Source organism: Camelus ferus, chromosome 13, assembly GCF_009834535.1.
Source record: "Camelus ferus isolate YT-003-E chromosome 13, BCGSAC_Cfer_1.0, whole genome shotgun sequence".
NCBI classification, from domain to species: Eukaryota; Metazoa; Chordata; class Mammalia; order Artiodactyla; family Camelidae; genus Camelus; species Camelus ferus.
Window position 1 is genome coordinate 16,205,833 of NC_045708.1, and position 22,400 is coordinate 16,228,232.

Below are 22,400 nucleotides of genomic sequence, written 5' to 3' on the forward strand. Positions count from 1 at the left end.
TTCTGTAAGGTGTGAATCCAGGCCTGCTGGGCCATCCTGCCCACTAAACAGAGAAACTCTCTAAGGGAAATAGAAGGCACCTAAAACTAGTTGCATACGTCGACTTCTCATTACAGGGCCTAGTGAATTATTAAAAAAAAGAAAAACAACCTAGTTTGAGTTGAATATCTGTCATTTGGCAACTCAAAATGGCCTAATATTTCAGACCACCTTTAAAAAAAATTTATTGAAGTATAGTGTATTAACAGTGTTGTGTTAGTTTCTGGTGTAGAGCATAGTGATTCAGTTATACATATATATATTCCTTTTCATTATAGGTTATTACAAGCTATTGAATATAGTTCCCTGTGCTATACAGTAAGACCTTGTTGTTTATCTATTTTGTATAGTAGTTTGTATTTGCTAATCCCAAACTCCTAATTTATCCCTTTCCCTCTTTCCTGTTGGTAACCATAAGTTTGTATTCTATGTATGTCTGTGAGTTTGTTTCTGTTTTGTAAATAAGTTCATTTGTGTTATCTTTTTAGATGCCACATATAAGTGATATCATATCATATTTGTCTGGCTTACTTCACTTAGTATGATAATCTCAAGGTACATCCATGATGCTGCAAATGGCATTATTTCATTCTTTTTTATGGCTGAGTAGTATTCCATTATATATATATCACAACTTCTTTATCCAATCATGTGTCAATGGACATTTATGTTGCTTCCATGTCTTGGCTATTGTAAACAGTGCTGCTATGAGCATTGGGGTACATGTACCTTTTCAAATTAGTTTTCTCCAGATATATGCCCAGGAGTGGGATTGCTGGATCATATGGCAACTCTATTTTTAGTTTTTTAAGGAACCTCCATACTGTTTTCATAGCATCAGCCCACCTTTCAAGGTACAGCTGGGGTCTCCCTTTCTCCAGGAAGCCTTCCTGACTACTTCTTCCTGTGGTCCATGCTGACCTCCCCTTTTCTGAACCATGGCAGCACTAGGCCTCTGACACAACCCACTGGGTCCTTGAGTTTGTGCCACAAGGCTGGTCTTGCTTGGTGTCATCTCACATCCCAGTTCCTCTCTCCCTGACTGGGCTGTGGCTCTCTGAAGCCAAGCTTGACTCTTCCCTGTCACCAGTCTCTGGTACAATGCCCATCACAGAGTAGAACCTAGCAAACACTCGTTTGACTGAAACAAGGGGAGGAGAGGTAAAGACAAAGAGTCACTGATTCAGTTGAACTCAAACACTGTTAAAGGCTTCTATGTGCAGGACAGTGTGCAAGGCAGTGCTATACAGAGATTAAATGATGGCAGATGGCAATGTTAGCTAACGCTTACTGAGTGCTCACCCTGGAGCAGGCACTTAACTTGTGAAATCCTCATCACACTCGGTGAGGTGGGGACAACTGCTATTCCCATTTTACAGATGAGGCTCAGGCAGACTGAGTGACTTGCCCAGGGTCACACACCTAGTGAGCAGCAGAGCAGGGATTCAAGGCCTGAGTCTAAGCCTGAGGTCTGGGTGCTTGATCACTAAGCAAACTGCCTCGCAGAGATGATGTGGTCCCTGCCAGCCAGGGAGGGCCCTGAGTGGGACCTGAGCCACAAAAGCTGGGCCAAAAGCCTGGAGGGAGAGAGGCTTTCTGGGAGGTGGCACAGCCAGGTTTGTGCTGGGGCGCTGGGTTCAAATCCAGCTGTATGACCTTGGGCACGTTGCTTAACTGCTTGTCCTAGTTTCTTAGCCTGTGCAGTGGGGAAAACAGTAAAACCAGCCCCACAGAGCTGTGCTCCAGGATTAAATGAGCTAATACTCGTAAGTACAGAGAACTGTCCCTGCATCTGGAAAGAGCTTGTGTCTTGGGGTGACCTTGAGGCGAGGACTCAGAGGACAGGGAGGAGGCAATCTCAGGGAGGAACCTGAGGCCAGTGGGCCACATACGGGAGCTGAGAAGCTTGCTGAGGGGAGGCGGGTTCTCGGCTTTGAGGACAAAGCATGTGTGTTTGGGAAAGCAGAGGACAAAGAGCGTTGAGGAGCAGCAGGGGTGCACCGGAGCCTGCCCCCACCCTCTTCCAAACCTCCTCCAGGGAGCCCTCCCCTGTGGAGCTTGTCCCTGTTGTGAGACCCCCTCTGCTTCTGAGTTCTCACCAGGGAGGAGAGAGAGGAGGGGGAGAGGGGAGAGAAGACACAGGCAAGGAGTCAGACGGGGAGAAGAATGTGGATGGGAGGTCAGAAGTGGAAAGGGACCTCAGGTCATGGATCAGAGGTCAAGGGAGACTAGAGGTCAAGGGCAACCTGGAAGAAGGGTGGAAACCAACCCTTCTTAGGTGGCTCTTAAGCCACTAGATTCACCTTGAGCCTGGGCTAAGGCTGGGTGAGAGAAGAGCAGGGCCTTACCAGGTTCTTGAAGAGCGCGGCCACCTCGCGAGTGAACACGGCCAAGTTCAGGAAGCCGGTGGACAGCTCGTGACTGTTTTGGGACAGGTGGCTGTTGCCCAAGGACTCCACGGCCTCTCGGTACTGCTCCTCGGTCTCCACGTGGCCTGTGGGACCGGGAGGCGCAGAGTCAGCTCCAGGCTGGCGCTGGGGAAGGGGCTGCCGGGCCTGGCTGGGCAACACGTGGGCTCACTCACCGAGGCCAGAGCTGTGGACCGCCCGCACGGCCTTCTTTATTCTCTGCAGGATGGCCTGGTCTCCTTCCAGGATCTGGAAGCAAACGTGGACAGAGGTTCAGGGATGCAGAGCTGGGTGGGGTGCCTGACTCCATGATCTCATCCTCCAAACACACACAGAGTTTCCTCCCTCAGCTCCCCCTGCACCCCCTGCCAAACATAAACAGACCACCCTTCTCCACCCAGACCCCATGGGAAACCACGGACCAGTCACACCACTCCAGGAAGACCAGGCTTTTCTCCTCATGCAGGCCAAGTAAGCACAGCCATTCCAAGGCACGTGGCGTAGTGGGGTATGCCAGGCCTGGGTTTGATTCTCGGCTCTGGCACTAACTAGTATGTCAGTGCAGCCAACTCTTTTCACTTCTCTGGGCCTTGGGTGCCTCATCTGCAAAATGAGGATGATACTACGGAGTTGCTGAGAGCATGAATGATTTGACAAACACATACAAAATACTTAGCAAGATACTAGAGGAAAGAACATGGATATATCTACATTCTCAAAAGATACCGATGGTGGGGCATTTGTTCCCCAAATTCCATATTCAATAAGCAGTCATGTGAGGACAAGGAGGAAGAGACTGGGATACCACTGGGGGACAGTGAGGTGAGGAAGGCAGAGGTGGGGACACTAAACCCTCACTGGAGAGAATTGGTGGGATGATATCAGGCAACCCCAAAGTCCAGGGGTTGCAGAACCAACAGCAGACTGTGGGGCGAGAAGCAGGAGTCACATGCCCCAGGTGGGCTCAGCCTGGATGGAAACCTCCCAGACACACTCCTCCTTCAGTGGAGTATAGGAGCTGCCAACCTCATGAAATCCTTATGAAATGCATAGTTAAGTTGAAAATGATAGAATGTTAGGGCTGCTAAGGGCCTGCAGAGCCACAGATGAAGAAACTGAGGCCAAGAGAGGGGAGGGTCTTGCCCAGAGTCAAATGGTGGGGTAGCAGCAGAGTTGGGCTTCAAGGGGGTGCCCCAGGACAGAGCTCCATCCACACAACGTGGCCCCACCCTGACTCTAGCCTCCCTATTTTGTCCAGTGACTATAATAGGATCAAAATTTGATCTCTAAAGAGTTGCTTCAACGTGACAAGAATCAGTAAGCGTATTTGGAATGGCATCTGCAAAGATTCTAAGCACTACTCCCAGGAGGACATTGCCAGGGCAGATCTTGGAGGCAATATGGAGTGTTCTCAGCAGCCTTGGGCATGTAAGAAGCCTCTGAGGGTGAGGGATCTGGTTTTGAAGCCCAGCTCCACTGCCCAGATGCTGTGTGACTTTGGGCAAGTTGCCTATTCTCTCTGAGCTCCCTGATTAGCTCTGTGTATAGTGGGGGAAATAATGCCTACCTCTCAGGGTTATTATGAGGACTGTAGGTATGAGATGACGCACATAAAGGCTTTAGTTTGGTGCTGAGCACAGAGTGAGTCCTCAATGAACAGTACCTTTGATCTCTGACAGCTGCTGCTGACACTAGAAATACCCATCAAATTCTGGGTACTTCTCCTCCAGGGAATAGAAACCTAACAGACTCTTCCCTGAGTATGAACTTGAGATACTTTCATTTTTGGAGCCAGTGGAGGCCCATCCCCAGGTTGAAGAAAGAAATTCAAGGAATTAGGGGGACTGGGGAGAGAGGGCATAACTGACTCAGCTGAAGAACTCGGACACTTCTACTGGAGAGACGAAGACAAAAGGAGAGAACACAGACATGTCTGTAGTTCCCAAAGAACCAGATGGGGAAATATGTGTTCGCCAAAGCGAGTCCCACCTTGAAACTTGGAAAGGGAAAGATAAGAGGTGATTAATTTAAGGATTATGACTTCACTCCAAAAGATAATGCAGGTTAAAGAAATGAATAAAGTCCAAAGAGATGTTTAGAAAACCCTAGAAGGCAGATTCGTGTGCCTAGCATACAGAGGTGCTTAATAACTCTTTACGTAAATGAAATGATGGTTTGTAAAGTCCTCGGACAATGGACCTTAGAAATCTATGTCCATGTTCTATATACCCTTTGAGGAGTCTTCCTATTCCATGACACCCATTGTCTGAAAACCCCTCTACAGGTGGGCCCTTGCTGCCTTATTTGTCCAAGCCAGAGTTGAATAGACCAGGGTGGACACTTGACCCAAGCTGGGCCAATCAGATTCTTTCTCCAAAGAACTTGGAATTGGGCTCTGGGAAGCCAGCTAATTGCCTGGACATGCTTAGGCTGGGACATCTTTCCCACCATGTATGAAAGAAAAGAACAAAACAGATGTGTAGAAAGAAGCAAGTGAGACCCATGCTGCCACAGAAAGGCACAAAAGAAGAGCCCTGGTTGCTGGCAACCTTCCCAGTCCTTTACCTTGAGAGGCCCTTCTGTACTTTCTGTCCTTGGGCCTCCATGAAATACCCCTCAGTCCAGCCAACAAACTCCCGTTAGTGCTTAAGCTAGTTTGAGAGGATCCCTCCTCCCTACAGTGTGGCAGAGACTGCTGGTTGGCGTCCAATGTCCATTCTCTCTTCCTCCTCAGCAATTAGAACCCTGACTTTTCAGATGGACATTTGGCCACTCAGAATAAAGACTACATTTCCCAGCCTACCTTGCAGCTAAATGTGGTCATGTGACTGACTTCTGACCAATGATAATATAATGGATAGTTCATTTGTTAGCTTCCAGAAAGTATTCTTAAAAGGAAGGGAGGGACTTATTAGAATGACCAAAACCCAAAACACTGACAACACCAAGTGCTGACAAGGATGTGGAGCAAAAGGAACTCTCATACATTGCTGGTGGGAATGCAAAATGGTACAGCAATTTGAAATACTGTTTTGCAGTTTCCTACAAAACTAAACACACTCTCACCAACCAGCAATTGCTCTCCTTGATATTTACCCAAATGATGTGAAACTTATTTCCACACAAAAACCTGCAGATGGATGTTTATAACAACTTTATTCATAACTGCCAAAACTTGGAAGACAATGGGATATTATTTACTGCTAAAAAGAAATGAGCTATCAAGCCGCAAAAGACATAAGGAAACTTACATGACTATTACTAAGTGAAAGAAGCCAATCTGAAAACAACCTACTGTGTGATTCCAACTATAAAGCTGACATCTTGGATAAGCAAAATTATGGAAACAGTGAGAAATCAGTGGTTGTCAGAGGCTGGGGGTAGAGAGGGATGAATAGGTGGAGGAGCACAAATGATTTTTTAGACAGTGAAACTATTCTGTATGATACTATGGTAGTGGAAATGTGTCACTATACATTTGTCAAAACTCACAGCATGTACACCACCAAGTGTGAACCCTAATGTAAACTATGGACTTTGGGTGATAATGATGTGTCAGTGTAGGTTCAATGAATGTACCACTCTGATGTGGGATGATGACAGTAGGAGAGGCTCTGCATGTACAGGGGCAAGGGGTATATAGGAACTCTCTCTACTTTCCACTCAATTTTGCTGTGAACCTAAAACTGCTTTAAAAAACTGAAGAAAAATTTTTTAAAAAATAAATGGAAAAAAAAAAAAAAAGCAATGGGTGCCCTGCATCACACTTTTCTCTTGGCTAGAATGCATTCGTGATGTCTGGCAGCCATTTTGGACCATGAAGTAGAAGCCACATGTCACGGATGGTGGAGCAACAAAGTAGTCACCTTGTTCCTGGTGGTTGGGGAGCTACCTTATCAGCCCTGGACTACTAATCTGTAGATGTCTTTTATACAAAAGAAAAATAAATGTTTATTTTATTTAAGCCGCTGTTATACTAGGTATTCTGTCACCTATAGCTGAAACCTAGCTCTTACTGGTACAGGCAGGCAAGTCACCCTAATCACCCACAAACTGTCCCTTGATGCCCTTGTCAAACATATATCAGGTAATGGCTTCCTGGCAAGTAACCACTCCTGTCCCTACTGCTCTTTGCAACCATGGTTCACACAGCTATTCATTCATTCATTCAACTAGTTATTGAGTACCTGCTATATGTTCACATTCTATAAAAAAAGACACAATCTCAGCTCTTAGGTACACCACCAACGAAGAGAAGAAAGAGCCAAGTAAATAGATACTTAAAATACAATGTGATTAGAGCTCCAAGGGAAGATGAACAAGGTACCTGGGAGCCCAGGGGAAGCAGAGCTGTGTCTGCTTAGGAGGAACAGGGAAAGCTTTAAGCTGCAACGCTTGGCTGTGGGCACTGGACAGGCGGAAAAGAGACTAATAGACTGCACCGCAAGGCAGTGTGGGAGAGTAGTTGGTATAAATGGTAGGATTGCTAGAGGTGGGAGGCTTGCTCTGGGAAGAATGGTCAAGGAGAGAAACATCGTTTGTTCATTTGTTCATTCAGTCATTCATTTCAATAAGCATCTACTAATACCTTTTAACCAGGCATGGCCCCTTCCTTCAAGAGGCTCACAGAATATAAATACAAAGTGCCTGCAGGGGAAACAAAGAGGGCAGAATTCTAATCACCCTTTTCTCAAGAAAATATCTGAAAATCATTCACACTGGGATATAAATGACTGATAACACCTACCCTCTATGATATAATGGGGCAAAGATTTAAGCTAAAGAAATGTAGTTTTAGGGAGGAAATTCTGATCATTGCCAGGGGATGGGAAGTCATTTGGAGAAAGGCAGAGATTTTTAGGACTCCTTAATGATGCACAATGAGTCACAAGCTGAGATGCTAGCCCCAGTCTCCTCAAAACTATCTCCCTGGGTGATGTTAGCCCAGCCAGATCTCCAAACCTCCTCTTCTTTAAAATGGGAGAAAGATAATATTACATGGGGGAAAAAATCTATTCTCCACCTAACTCACAGAGTTTCTGTGAGGCTTATATGAGATCACAGTCATAACAGAATGTGCCAAGGCCTGAGGCGTTTGGAAAATATGAGTATGATTTTTCTGTGGTTTGTTTTCTGCCTCTGTATGAGATCAGTCCTCATTCCTCAAGCCTGTGACTGGGGAGGATAGAAAAAACAAATACCAGCTTCTGGATTCAGGTGGGTCCCTTTAATCCCCAACAGTCAGTGATTCTCAGAGAGGGGGTCCCCGAACCAGCAGCATCAGCATCTCCTGGGAGCTTGTTAGAAATGCAAATTCTTCAGCTGAATCAGAAAATCTGGAGAGGGAGCCCCGCAATTTGTGTTTTAACAAGCCCTCCAGGTGATTCCGGGGCATGCTGAAGTTTGGGGATCACTGCTAATTCTAACCTTCAGAGATGCAGGAAATCATCACTGCTGAAAGTGTGAGGCTGGCCCCAAACTAACTGGTTTTTGAACATCAGATACATTCAGGTATTTGCCATGAGACCTCTCTGTGCCTCAATTTCGCCATTCGTGAAACGAGGTTGATAATAGTTTCTACTACACAGGGTTGTTGGGGAGATTAAATGAACTCACACAGGTAAAGTGCTTAGAACACTATTACTTGATAGCTAATAATGTTACCGATTTCAAAATTAAACTGAATTTGGTTTAGGAATTTCTTAACTTTTCTTAAGCTAATTAAAGGTACCTCCCCCTACCCCAATGACCCTGCTCAGCAAGATGAGGGACATACAAGTGCAGAGGGACCAAGTGAAATCGCTGCCACTGGGCAGTCACAGAGTGCAAGATGCTGCATGTCCTGAGTGCCTGAAGTAAATGCTCTGTGCCAGGCTCTCACTCGTCACCCTCCCAGCCACCCTCTAAGGTTGGCATCGCTATTTGCATTTTATAGACGAAGCTGTCAGAGGAAGGAACATGTCCAGGTATGTCCAGGTCATAGAATGCTGAACAGGGGCGGAGTCATAATTTAAAACCAGGTCTGGCTAAATCCAGGGCCAACGTTTGTTCTATACCACCAAGCTGCCCCACAGAGGTTCAGGGACTTGGCTTCTTTGATCCTGGAACTGGATCTGCCTCTGAGATTTAATCATAGCTCAACTACCTTTCACATATCCCCTCACCATCCCTTCATACAGGAAGGGACAAAGGAGGGACAGAGGGAGACATGTCCAAAGAAAATGAGGTTTGCAGCAGTGGCAGAGCCCGGCTGCAAATACTCCAGGGGGTGTCCTACTGGAGAGAACATAGTTTTGTTGAAGTTGGCCCTGAAGAGGGTTCCCAGGACTGAGAGGTGGAAGTTAGGGAGACAGAAACAGATTCCAGCTCAAACAGAGGAAGAAGTTCTATGTTCTAAGGAAGAATAAGCAACCCCTGGAGGGAGTGTGGAGCATGACTCAGGCACTAGACTTTGGATTAATAGTGACAGTCATTTAAATTTCTCTCAAAGCTAAGAGTCCACACCAGAGTCTGGTCAGGCACTGGGCAAAGGCAGGAGAAACTCAGGACATCAGGGACATGTCTGAACTTGGAAAACCAACTGGAGTCCTTGGGCAGCCTTGCCTGGCTGGCCTGGACAAAGCCTGAATTCTAGCTGCTGGTACTGCCCTCTGTGGCCCCTACCCTACCCCAAACACACACACACACTGTGCTCTGGCTCTCTGGTTCATGTTCTCTGCAGGCAAAAGACCACAGATGGCAGCACTAGGGCCATGCCCAGCTGCCCTGCTTGGAAGGCATACCCCCGTTCTGGGTCAGGATTCATCAATAGGAGCTATTCTTCATTCCTGTAATTTCTCAGAGCCAGCTGCGGTAACCATGGCAACTCTGCCAAGGGAGCAGAGCTGCTAAAGCTAAGGCCCTGGAAGTTGCATATTAAATTTCACCATTAGACATTCACTCCTTTGGACTGTTATAATAGGGCGCATAGACACCACTTTTGTGGCATCCCCAACTATTGTAGCCATCATTAATTAATCACAGTGTTTTTCCCAAGGACTCGGTTTGTTTCATTTTTCTGCTAGCACATCTCTTCAGGTAGCCTCTACCAATTAAACCATAGTTAGCATAGGAGAAGAAAACCATTTTCTATCTTTACTTTGGGCCATGACGTTGTCCCTTGAGAGACTAAATCACAGAATATTAGAGATAATCTAACATTATCTCCTCATGTTACAGACCCAAAACAAAATCTCAGATGACTTTCTTGTCCCACTGGGAATGCAAACAAACTAAGGAAAGAATACAAACCAAAACTTATACAGGACTTTACAGTTTGTAAAGCAGTTTGACATCCACCCTTTAAGACTCACAGCATCCAGATGAAGCAGTCATTGATTTTATTTCCATCTGGCTGATGAGTCCATAAGGCTCAGAGAGGTGAAGAAAGTTGCCTGAGCTCACACAGCCAGAAAGTGGCAGAGATAGTACTGGACCCTAAACTGTTGGACTCTAACTCCTTTGTTCATTTCCAGTCTGTGGGCCCCAGGCTCTGGAGGTCCATGGAATGACTACCAGGGCACTATGAAGCCACACTTATAGTAAGCACTACAGACCAAAAAAAAAAAAAAAAAAAAAATCTCAAAAATTAGTATGACCATATTCCAAGTATGTAAGCAGCTGTTATGATCAATAAGATATGAGAAACCTTTACATGTATTCTTGATTTCACAGGAGCTTTTTGTCCTTTTCCATATGTCTTAATTAATCAATCAATAATAAAAGTGTAGCCATCAAGGGATGGTCAATGCAACTTTGACATTAAAAAGGGGTCCTTCTGTGAAATGGCAGAATCCTGGCTCCTTTGATCTTTGATTCTGGTGTCCACAAGAAGATTAAATTATATGTACTACATGTTAAATGGGAAAAATAAAATATAATATTTTAATGAGCAAACCAAGTTACACTTCAAACATTTAATGAAATGACATATAAAATGCAAAAAAAAAAAAAACCAACCACAAAACCTGGGGTTTTTCATTTCTAGTTCCAACTACCAATTTATTTATGAAAAGTGCAGAAGATGGAGAAACTCATTAAACCACCCCTGGGACATGCAACAGTGAGCACAATCAGACTGTGTGAAACTGCAGAACAAGCCACCGGTTTCTTTAACAAGTGGACCACAAAAAAAACAAAATCAAAAATGACGGTGGGGGAATCTTAGGAGACTGAAAACACCCATCAACAAATGGCAATGCATGGTCCTTACCTGAATCCTGCTTTTTAAAAAATAAACTGTAAAAGCAGCTAAAATAACTATGAGATGACTGGAAATTTAAAAACTGGATAACTGATGATTTAGGGATTATTTCAATGTTTGGGGGTACAAGAATAATATCCTATTTTAGTTACATAAACAAGAAGTCCTCACTGTTTAGAGATATGTATTGAAATATTTAAGGGTGAAACAATATAATGTTTAGAATTTGCTTCAAAATAAGATAAGGGTTAGGGAAGCAGGTTGGGATGTGGACAGGGCAGGACTGGGTTATGAGCAAATGGAGGTTCATCAATTTGTTCTGTTTTCTGTGAATATTTCAAATTCTCCACAATAAGAAAAAGTGAGGGCTGGTAGATGAAAACATAAAATTGGCAAAATAATAGTTGTGGAAGCTGGGTGAGCCTACTTTTGTGTATGTTTGAAAATTTCTACAACATGAATTTAATAAAAGAAGACAAAGGGTTCTTATGCTCAGAAAAGTTAGGAACCACTGCACTTTCTACAGTTTGACAGTTATGGTTTCCCAGATGAGGAGACTGAAGCCCAGGGAAGTTACGGCATCTGGCCAGCTCCTGGTAAGTGGTGGAACCTAGACACTGCACTAAATTACCTGAAACACCGTGACACCCTTTTAATGGACAGCTGTCTGTGTACAGCTTTTAACAATTAGAATGGGATGGGAGAGAGTCAGGTTTGGAGAAGTCGGGAGGCTGGGGCCCAGGACCAAAGGAGGGGCCTTAAGGGGCAGACAGGATAAAGTTAAAGCTGACCTGCTGGCTAGAGGAAGCTGCACAAGCTCTATGGCCTAATTACAAAGATGGTACATAGTAGAAAGAGCACAGGATGCAGGAAGAGGAGACCTGGGTTCTATTCTGGACCCAATTCCGAGACCCTGAGCAAGTTCCCAGTCTCTCTGGGCCTTGGGCTCCCCATCTGCGAAGTGGGAATGATGGTCACTGCCGCTCCAGCCACCTCCCACTGGGAAACCAATCATAGAAAGACTGGCTACATTTGTAGCCCGTGCAAACTGGAGCTGTCCTGTTCACATCATGCTCTAAGTTTGCTTTTTCTCACCTACCTGCCCAACCAGCAGACCCAGAGGAAGACAGGGAGCCCCACAGGGTCCTTCATGGGTGGCCAGCAAGGAGGGGAAAGAGTGAGACTGGGAAGTATTTGCTGGCATCCCACCTCCAGGCAATCCCAGCTCTGCTCCACTCCCTGAATATCATCTATTCTGGAACCTCAAATCTGCAAGCCTGCTCTGCTCCACCCAGTGGGGCAGAGGGAGGGGCTGGGGCAAGGTCTCCAACAGAGTGACTGGCACATAGCAGGGGCTCATCCACACACAATGAGTGCCCACCTGCTCTCTAGGCCCTGTGCAGGTGCTAGGGAGAAAGGGAGGTCAGGCTCCGGACCTGCCCTCAAGGTGCTCATAGCCCAATGTGCACAAGGATGTGCTGACCAAGGGCTGAAGAGGCCTGGACGAGCCTGGAGCAGAAGAGAAGCCTGTGGTGGGGCACAGATGAGGAGCACCCTCCCCACCCTGAGATGAAGTGATGCTTCACTAGAGCCTCGAAAAATGAGTAGACGCTGGTGGAGCATACCAGAAGAGGGACGGTGACTCTCCAAGGGTAGAGGCACCTCAGCAAAGTCCCAGGGTAGGGGCACTCAGCACATCTGGGGACTAGCCTGGAGCTTACAGGGACAGGTGCCTACCAGGGCTGGAGGGAAGTGCTGAGCAGTGAGGCCTCAGGCTAAGCAGGGCTCCGAATGACCCACCGGGATACCAGGCTCCTAAGAGGCGAGCAGATGCTTTTATATTACTGCAACATGCCAGGCTTCTTCTAAGCACGTGACAGGCTCTGCATTCTTTCATGCGATCCTGTCAACAACTCCAGGAGGTTTTACAGAGGAGACTGAAGCCCAGGGAAGTTATGGCATTTGGCCAGCTCCTGGTAAGTGGTGGAACCTAGACTCATACCCAGGGTGTCAGGCTCCAGAGTCCATACTTTTAACCTAAACCTCTAGGTTGTGTCCCATGAGTGATGGAGAACTTCTGCAGGGTTCTGAGCAAGAGGGGAATGACTCGGTAAATTCTTATGGTAGAAATGTTGACTCTAGGGCTCATCTACACACCCATACCCAAGCAGGAGAAAGGAGGGGTGCAAGCCTTGAACCCCAGGCTCAACAAGGTGACTGGGGAGCACAGCCTAGCCAGGCACAAAGCAGTTCACTGACAGGAAATACTCGGATTGCAAGCTCCCAGAATGATCTACTTATGTGAATCCGACCACCACCCCATGTACTGAGTGCTCATTTATTTTTGTTACTTTGTTTATTCCTGTGAGGTAGTTATTATCCTTCCCGTTTTATAGATGAGGAAACCGAGGCTGGGGGAGGCCAGGAAACTGGCTTAGGGTCATGTAAGTATCTCTAGGAAGTGTAGGCCTTCTGCTTCCAGAGCCTTTTCTCACTATCACACTACAGCAAACCATGAGGTAAGTCCTATCTCTCTGAGCCCCAGTTATCTCTGTAAGGATTGCTGTGAAGATTAGATTAGGTCATATTTTTTTTTTCTAATGGTGGATGTCAGGGATCTTGAGAGGCAATGCATACACATTTGGAAGGAAGGGAAGGGAGGCCCTGAATCATAGGCCTGCCTCTGCCATTAGCCTCTCTGTATCCCTCTGAGCAAGGTCCTTCCTCCATCTGTGCCTCAGTTTCCCCACTTGTACAATTGAGAGCTGACAGATATGGCCTCCAACGCCCCAAATCCCCTTCCAGATCAAAGCTCTGGGACTCAGAGTGGAGGTTAATCATATCCTGCAAGGCTGCCCCAGCCTTAGCCACCAGCAGGAGCCAAAGTCTCCACATGGTTTTCATCTGGATAAGCCCCCACCCCCAGTACCCGAGAGAGTCCAGGCTGGGACAGTCAGAAGGAAGGGCTACACAGCACTCAAGGCCTGGAGCCAGGAACCAGGGCCAGCCCCAGGTCTGCCCCAGCCCCTGGTGTGATCTTGTGCGGTCCCCTGCCCTCCCCGGGCCAACTCCTTGTCTGCCACGAGGGGCTGGGCGGTGACGTGGAAGGCTCCTGCCAGCTCTGACATTTATTATTTCAGGATCCCTCGCAGACTCTCGCTGTTTTCCTTCCTGCGCTGCTGGAGCCCGTGGCTGGCCTGCGCCCCCTGAGTTGGGCCCCTGAAGCTGTCTCCCCAGCCTGGGAACCTGGCCAGCCTTGCCAGCTCAGCCTCACCGGCTGCCCCTTGCAGGGTGGTGGGAAGCGGGGAGGAAGAGGGGTTGCAGGAAGGGAGCCGCACCCTCCGCGTGTGCTGAGGCCTCCACAAACCCCAAGTTTCCTGGCTGAGATTTTCCTCAGGGGAGACTGCTCGGCAGGGATGAGCTAAGAGAGCAAGAACTCTGCATGAGGATCGCTGAAGATTCCCATCTGACCTCTGGCCCCACGCCCTGGATTCCACCTAACCCTGGGGAGAACCCGGCCTGCCCTCCCTGACACAGCGACAGAGGGTCCTGGGCCTCCCATCCTCTGGGTTCCCTTGTTGGCCTGGATGCATCCCTCCCTGCCCCCACCGACAGACATCATGAATCCCTTAAACCCCAGTCCTCCCTCACTCTGCAGCTTCCTCAGTGTGCCAGGCTGTTTCCGGCCGCTGGACCTCTGCCTGGGGAGCCCTTTCCCCATTCTGCCTAGGAAACACTCCATCCTTCCCAACTCAGATTACAGGTCACCCCCTCCCCATGCCACCCGGTGCCCACCACAGGCTTCTACCAGAGCATTTGTCGCTCTTATTTACCACATATCTGACTCTCTGTGGTGCTGAAAACTCTAAAAGGGCGGCGATTGGCTCATTTGCCTTTATATCCACAGCACCTGGCACAGGGCCTGGCACATGAGTAGCAGTAAATGTGGAGTGAATGAATGAGTCAGTGAATGAATGGATATTAGCAAGGCCGTATGGGAACACAGAAAAGACAGCAGGGGTTAAGAACTCAGGACATCACATTGTTCCGAGGTCCAAATTCTGGTTCCAATACTCTTAGCTGTGTGACCTGGGGCAAGTGACTTAGCTTCTCTGAGCCTCCATTTCCCCATCTGTCAGATGGGATAGTAACAGCACTTATCTCAAGAACTGAATGCGATCAGGCACTTAAGCACCTAACCCAGAGCCAGGCACACAGGGAGGGCTGCAGGACAGACATCTTCTCTGTAATCCCAGGCGGAGACATAAATCCCCAGGCTTCCAAGGGAATCACCCGGGTGCTTAAAAAAATAAGGACGCCAGAGCCTCACCTCAGACTTGTTAAGTCAGAGTCCCAGGGGAGGAGGAGGGGAGCGAGAGGAGAGGCACTCCCATGTGCTTTGAACCGCCCAGGTCCAAATCCTGGCTCTGCCACTTACTGCTAGCAGAGTTGCCAGATTTAGCAAAAATAAATACAAGACATGCAGTTATATGTGAATTTCAGAAAATCAATGAATGATTTTTTGTATAAGCGCATCCCAAATATTGCATGTGCATCCTGTATATTCTTTGGCAATGCTGTTTACCAAGCTATTTCATCTCTCTGTGCCTTTGTTTCCTGATGGGGATTACATGAGTTCATACGTATACGGGAAATGCTTACAACATTGCTTGGTGTATTTGTGATTCCTATTTTTTTGCTTTTAAAGCAATTCAGATGACATGGAAGAACCTTAGAAACACTATGCTAACAGAAAGAAGCCAGACACAAAAGGCCACATATTGTAGGATTCCACTGACATGAAATGTCTGTAACAGGCAAATCCGCAGAGACAGAAAGTTGCCAGAGGCTGGGGAAGTGAGAGTGGGGAGTGACTTCTAATGAGCACAGTATTTCTTTTTGGGCTGAGGAAAATTTTCTAGAATTAATGGCAATGATTGCACAACACTGTGGATAAAGACCACTGAACTGTTCACTTCAAAATGGTTAAAAACGTGCATTTTATGTTATATGAATTTTATCTCTATTTTTAAAAATTTACCTAAAAGCAAACCATGGGGTTGTAATGTGTAGCCAGGACTGAGAATGGGGTAGGCTCTCAAAAAATGTTTGATGAAGAACTGAGTGGATGGGAGAGAGCAAAGTGCAGAGCCGAGGGGAGAACCTGCTGTGTCCAGAACCAGGCTCAGCCATTCATTCCCAGACACCTGCGAGGCATACACGATTTCTCTCTTTGCTCGGGTGCCAGGACTGCACAGTTTTTCGTGCTCACTTGTAGTAACTACCTTATCCTTGCTGCAATTTTCTCCCCCTTTTCTCTGTGTTTCCTGATCTAGTTAACTATCCCACATGCAGGTGTACTTGTTTTTAGTAAAAGGGAATTAAAAAAAATTAAGTATCTGTTATGTGCCAGGTATATGCTAGATGCTTTATATGTAATCCCCTCAAACAAACCCATAAGACAGTTATTATCACTCTCATTTATGCAGGGGGAAACTGAGGTTCAGAAAGGTCAAGTCAAGTGTCCAAGGTCACACAACCAAGAGGACCTCAAATCCAGGTCTGCCTGACTTCAGTTACTGGACTCTGTCCATAGACCTCAGCCACGTCCCTATCTGCTGTGGGCTGTCAGTCATCTTTTCATGGGCATGAGTCCTCCTCCTCCTCACATGGGGGCCTGGCCTTGTCATCTCCATGCCCTCAGTACCTACCATCCCGCCTTTGTACACAGCAGGTGTTCAATAAACAGAGTTTAATGAATTACTAACCTTAAGTGGGCCTGCAGTAACTCACCGCAAGAGTTTTCACCCTGACTGCTCATCAGAGTTGCCTGGGGGACTTATAACTGTTCCCTTGCCCAGGCCTCACCCTTGGGAGATTCTGATTCAGTAGGTCTGGGTGGAGCCTATAACACCTGAATTTCTTAAAAGCTTAGTCAAGGTCAAAACACAGCCCAGTTAGAAAACCTTTAGCAGCTGTTTCCAGCTTGGTCTCCTATAACTTCCACAATGAGGCCCACTCACAACGTTCCCAGGGGCCCACCTTAGAGTCTAGGGTACCCACGGCGCCTCCATGGGCCCCAATGCCTCGTGTGCTCAGGGCCCAAGCACCAGTCCCACCATCAAATGGACCTTCTAATAAAGCCCTACCAAACTGCTCTTGGAGAAGTATTTTCCTTCTGCTCTGACCTAAAGCTCCAGTTTCTGTCCCCAAACTTGCCTGTGTCACCTTGGTGTCCAGAAACAGCTGAATACCAGGCACGGAAGTTGAGTATCGAAAGCTGAGATTCGGGGAGGAGAGGAGACTTTGAGAGACTGAGCTTGAGGATGACGCTCCATCCAGGAGGACCCTGTGCCCTTGAGCAAAAGCAGCCTGGTGTGGAAAGAGACTGGGTTCTGAGTCGGTCCTGGAAAACCCCCTTGCTACCCTAGCCACAACCCTGCGCCTCCACTCCCCTTCTCAGGAAATCTTCTCACCTGCCTCCTCCTCAAATCAGTCTAGGCCAGTGTGGAGGGGAAGACAGAACTAAATCTGCCCTTAAGGTTATCAGTGACCTCCATGTTGCCAATGCCAGGGGTTATGTCTCTGTCATTTTCCTACTTGACCTCTGGACATCTCAGCAGCATCTGACAGAGCTGAGCATCCCTCCCTCGTCAAAACATTTCTCTCTTGGCTTCTGAGGCACTGTGCTCTCTTGATTTCCTTCCTTCCTCACTGGCAGCTCCTTCCTGTCTCCTTTATTAAGTATTCTTCCCATCCTAATTTCTCAATCCTGAAGCTCCCCAGAGCTTGGGCTCAGGCCCTCTTCATTCCTCTCCTTGGGTCATCTTATCCACTCCCACTATTTTAAACACCAGCTAATGCAATTATGCATATGTGGTTCACAGACCACGTGTGAGCATCTCCTGGGATGTTAGTTAAAACGCAGATTCCCAGACACCCTCCCATAGGCTGGTAAACCTGCCAACGACATTTGTTATTTTTTGCCAGACTGATGCCTGAGCTTCCTTCCTATATCTAGGAAATTACTTGCTGCACAAGTCTCAGTAGAACTTGCCTCGTACAAACGCTGACAGGAACAAGTGCTTGCTTTTCCAGACTCCCTTGCAGCTAGGGCACAGGTGTATGAGCTAGGCTCAGCCAATCAGAGGCACTCACTGCAGACTTTGAATCAGGAGCAGAGAGAGTGGAAGATAATTCATATACTGGTGGCAACAGCAGTGAAGGTGCCCAGTCTCCAGGGGACAGCGGCAGTACAGGCTGCAGCATTTAGTGCGTGGCAGCAGCGTCCTCATCAAACTGGCTCAGTGGAGTCACTCTGGCAGAGATCCTGCCAGAATCTGGCAGAGATCGCCCCAGTTCTCCAGCTTCCCAGAAATCCTGTGAATTTCTAAATATTCCCTTTCAGTGAACTCCTTTTCTGTCTAAATCAACTCAGGTTGGTTTCTATTTCTTGCAATAAGAAGCCTAAGTAAGAAACAGCAATTGAATTGGACTCCCTGGGAATGAGGCCAGGTGATTCTTACTCACACAGATGCGAGTTTGAAACCCACTATCTCAATGCTGACAACTCTCAAATGTGTGTCTCCAGCCCACTCCTTTGACCTCCAAAGTCATATAGCTACATGCCTTCTTGACTTCTTCACTTGGATGTCTCAAAGACCTATAAGATGTAAAAATAGAATTCTTGACTTTCCTCCAAACCTGTTCCTCTCCCAGATTTCCCCTTCCTGGGAAGGGTCCATGACACTCTTCCATTAGGAATTTGGGAACATCCTTGATCACTCCCCATATGCACTCCATCAACAAATCTTGATGTTACTACTTATAAAATCTAGAATCTGCCCACTTCGCCAACAAACACGGCCCTATCCACACCACCACCATCTGTCTCTTCCATGAACAACTGCCGACAGCCTCCATGGGTCCTCTCCTGCTCTCTCCAATCTAGTCTCCACACGGCAGCTGTTACGGTCTTTCCGAAATATGAATTCAATCATGTTGCCTGCCTGCAAAATAAATTAAATCCAAGGCTGCCACCAGGGCCTCCAAACTTGAATATGATCGAGCCCCTGCCTTTCTAACCAAACTCATCCACTGTTGCTCTTCCATGTACCCTGTACATGTACTCTGTTCCATGTACCTATGTTCCATGTACTCTGCTTCTGATCCTCTGGCCTCCTTTCAATGTCACAAATACTTAAGGTTTTTTACTGACTCAGGGCTTTTGCCTAAGGTGCTCCCTCCAACTGGAGCACCCTCACACCATTATTCTCTATCAATGCTCCTTTTAAAGTTTTCTTCTTTTATTTGTTTGTTATTCAACAAATATTTTCTGAGCACCTACTATGGTGCTATGGATACAATGGTTAGGTAGATTCTATTCTCATGGAAGGCAAGATCTAGTGAGAAATCAGATCTTAATACAAATAAATGTAAGATTTATCTAGGATGCGTGCTGCAAAGGAGAGAGATACAATCCTATTAGGGAAAAGTGAACTAGAGCAAAGGTGGAGAGACAAGTCAGGAGGTCAGTGCAGTGTTCCATGGGAGAGGTGATGGTGACGCGGACTAGGGAAGAGATGAAGAGAGGCAGATGGAAGGCAGAGATGCTTAGAAAGTAACACTGATGACCCTTGGTGATGAAGTGTGCACGTGGAGCTGCAAGGCTTCCGGCTTGCGTAACAGAAGAGAGGGAGAGACCACTGTTTGAGAAGGGAACACGGGAAGGGCTAGCTTTGCCAGGAAGTCAGGGGTGTGGCTTTGGACAGGTTGAGATGTCCAAGTGAAACAGCCAAGCGAGCAGTTGGACATGAAGGTCTGGGGTGAAGGTACAAATGTGTGAGTCACCTAAAGGTGGGAGAGGACTGAAGCCATGGGTGTGGGTCAGGTTGCCTGGAGAGAGAGGCCAGCATGTGAAGAGATGAGGACCCAGGACTGCATTTCAAGGAATGCCTTGACAGGGAGAATGAGCCTTCATGCCACTTATCACACGTGCAATTACTGACTTACTTGTTTACCTCTTTACTGCCTGTCTTCCTCAGAAGATTGTAAGCTCAGTGGAGCAAGGACTGCATCTCTTTTAACGAGCAATGTGTCTCTCCTGTGCCTAATACAGTGCCTGGCATGGAGTGGTCCCCATGCATAATGCTGGCTGCTGTGTCCCTCGGCAGGGCCGACCTCATCCATTCATTGAACGTGATTGGATCCATTGGTCTCCACTGTCTGGCAAAAAGCCCAGATGCTTAATTGGCATCCAAGGCCCTCCAAGTTGTGCTGCACCTCCTTGGCTCTCCAGTCCATCTTTTTAATTCCACCATACCTGAGCTTTCCACACTGGGGCTCATCTATACCTGGTATAACCAGAGGCACAGAACAGGATGAGCGCAGTGCCTCTCTGTGGAGCCCAGATTGTGCCAAACAAAGAGGAATTGCTGTGGTCATGTAGGGGGTTGGGAGCAACTTTCCAGGTCCTGGTCCTCTTCTCTAGATGTACCCCCTCCCACAACGTAGGTCTCAGTGGCCATGTTTCCCTACTTGTGTCTATCCCTCCATGACCTCTGCTGATGAAAGCAGGGGTGGAGACCCAGCTTCTGGAACCAGTCCAGAAGCTGGGCCAGGCCATCAAACTTTCTGCCAGGAACTTGGAAGTGGGACACAAGACTGGCTTGGTTGCCTTTAGATGCTGGACCAGTGAGGTCACGTGAATGTGGGGGCTGAAGATGCCTGACTTCCCCCAGAAGACTGTGTGATGCCCTTTGGGGCCTGTGTGATGACAAGTGAGCAAAAGCACCATTCAAATGTGCAGAAAGGAGGAGAGGCAAGAGGCAGTGGGAATGATGAAGCAGCTGCCTTTGTTCATGATGACTTCCCAGCCTCAAGTGAGGCCCTGCCCTGCTGTGGCCAGGGTGAGGTCTACCTTTGCCTACTGCTCTTCAGTCCAGGAGGCACCTCTAATTCTTTAAAATGAATTTCCTTTCAACATAAACAAGCTTGAGAGGGTTTAAGTTTCTTGGAAACAAACGATCTCTAAGATTACATAATTTTTATTATTTCCTATAAAATAAAAATATTATTTTTGTAATACAAATACAGACACATGGCAAAGCAGAATGTAAAATTCACAAGCATACTAAAAATTAAATCCTTTCTAAAATAAGATTCAAAAACACTAAAGTCACCAAGAAAAGATAAATTTGACTCCAATGAAATTTAGAACTATGCATTATAAGGCATGATACTGATTTAGGTAAACATTCCTCTAAATACTGCCCCTTTACTGATAATACATTTTCTCCGAGGACAGACACTGGGAAGCATGCACATTTCCATCGCAGTTACCTCTAGGAAAGAGTACAGGGATTGAGAGACATGGTCAGAGGTGACTTTAGCCTTTTGTTATATTTTTTTAATTAAAAATTAGTATGTCTTTTGTACAATTAAAACTTCACTAAATTAAATATATATATGTTATATATATATATATATATATAACACAAGTCTTTGAAGATCCCCTATGTGGTGGACTGCTTCATCCAAGACCCACTAAGAAATTTAAATTCACTAGTAGTTTGAGACACATGATACAGCAATGAATTCTCAGCACAGTCACAGTAGCTTTCCTGATTTCTGAATAAGCTTTCTTCCCATCTGCCTCCAAATTCACTCACTTGTTCTTTCCACCTAATGGAATTCTTCCTTCCTTAAAGACCCATCTGGAAGTGTCACCTGCTCCAGGAAGTTTTCCCTGGTTGTACCAGTCTTCACTGCTCTCTCCCTCCCTTGCTCCATTGGCCTCTTATTGCACTAACCATACCTTTCTCTGTGTGCTCAAGACAGATTCCTGGGGTTCCACTTATCTCCCTAAGACAAGCTACATCTCCCCCACCAGCCAGCAAAGCTGAGCAGCATCTTTGTGTTCTTGGTGTCTAGCACAGAGACAGCATGGAGAACTGACAGAGCACAGGCCTTAAAGTCAGACAGACCCACTATGTGACACAAGGCAACTGCCTCAACCTCCCTGGGCCCATTTTCACATGTGTTAATGTGAATGTCAATGAGATGATGGATGTAAAGGGGCCCAAGACAGGAAGAAGGTGGTTGACAGAATGATTATCTGTCTTAATACCCCCTCACATTTGAACAGCTTTTAATTAAAAACAAAAACCTGTAACAATCCAGAGAAGTAAGCAAGGAGGGATTATTAGACACATTTTAACGGTTAAATGACTGAGGTTCAGGGAAATTACATAGGGACTTTAGAAGGAAAGAGAATAGGACCAGGGGTTAGAACATTTGAGTGGAAATGACAGTTCTTCCCCTACCCAGCTGTGAGAGCTTAGACAAGTCTCTAGCACTCTCTGGACATCAGTTTCCCCAGCTTAAATGAGAGAGTTCCTAGGTGATCTCTATCTTAATGGGTCCCTCAGAACTGACATTCTAGTTTCCTGTAAACTGCCCAAGATCCTTCCCAGCAGGACTGTAAAAAAAAAAGCTGCAAGTCCCAGAATAGAGTCCCTAGTTACTCCCAGGAAACTAGCTGGGACTGGAAGACTTGCTTTAAGAATCAAATTTTTGGTGAAAAAGAATTTGAAAACAAATATATGTATATTCATGTATGACTGAAGCATTGTGCTACACACCAGAAGTTGACACAACATTGTAAACTGACTATATATAATTCAATGTAAATAAATAAATAAATAAATAAA

The 22,400-nt window shown here is 46.6% G+C and overlaps 1 protein-coding gene across 2 annotated transcripts in view; it reads right to left on the reverse strand.

Annotated features, from left to right (window-relative positions):
• The window catches only part of ASAP3 (ArfGAP with SH3 domain, ankyrin repeat and PH domain 3), a 43,493-nt gene that overhangs the window by 18,667 nt on the left and 2,426 nt on the right, over positions 1 to 22,400 (reverse strand). For both annotated transcript variants that reach the window (XM_032495439.1, XM_032495441.1), the window contains exons 2-3: positions 2,624 to 2,696; positions 2,388 to 2,533 (exon numbers count right to left, since the gene is read on the reverse strand). In XM_032495439.1, coding sequence (XP_032351330.1) covers positions 2,388 to 2,533; positions 2,624 to 2,696 — 219 coding nt within the window. The remainder of the gene's footprint in view (positions 1 to 2,387; positions 2,534 to 2,623; positions 2,697 to 22,400) is intronic.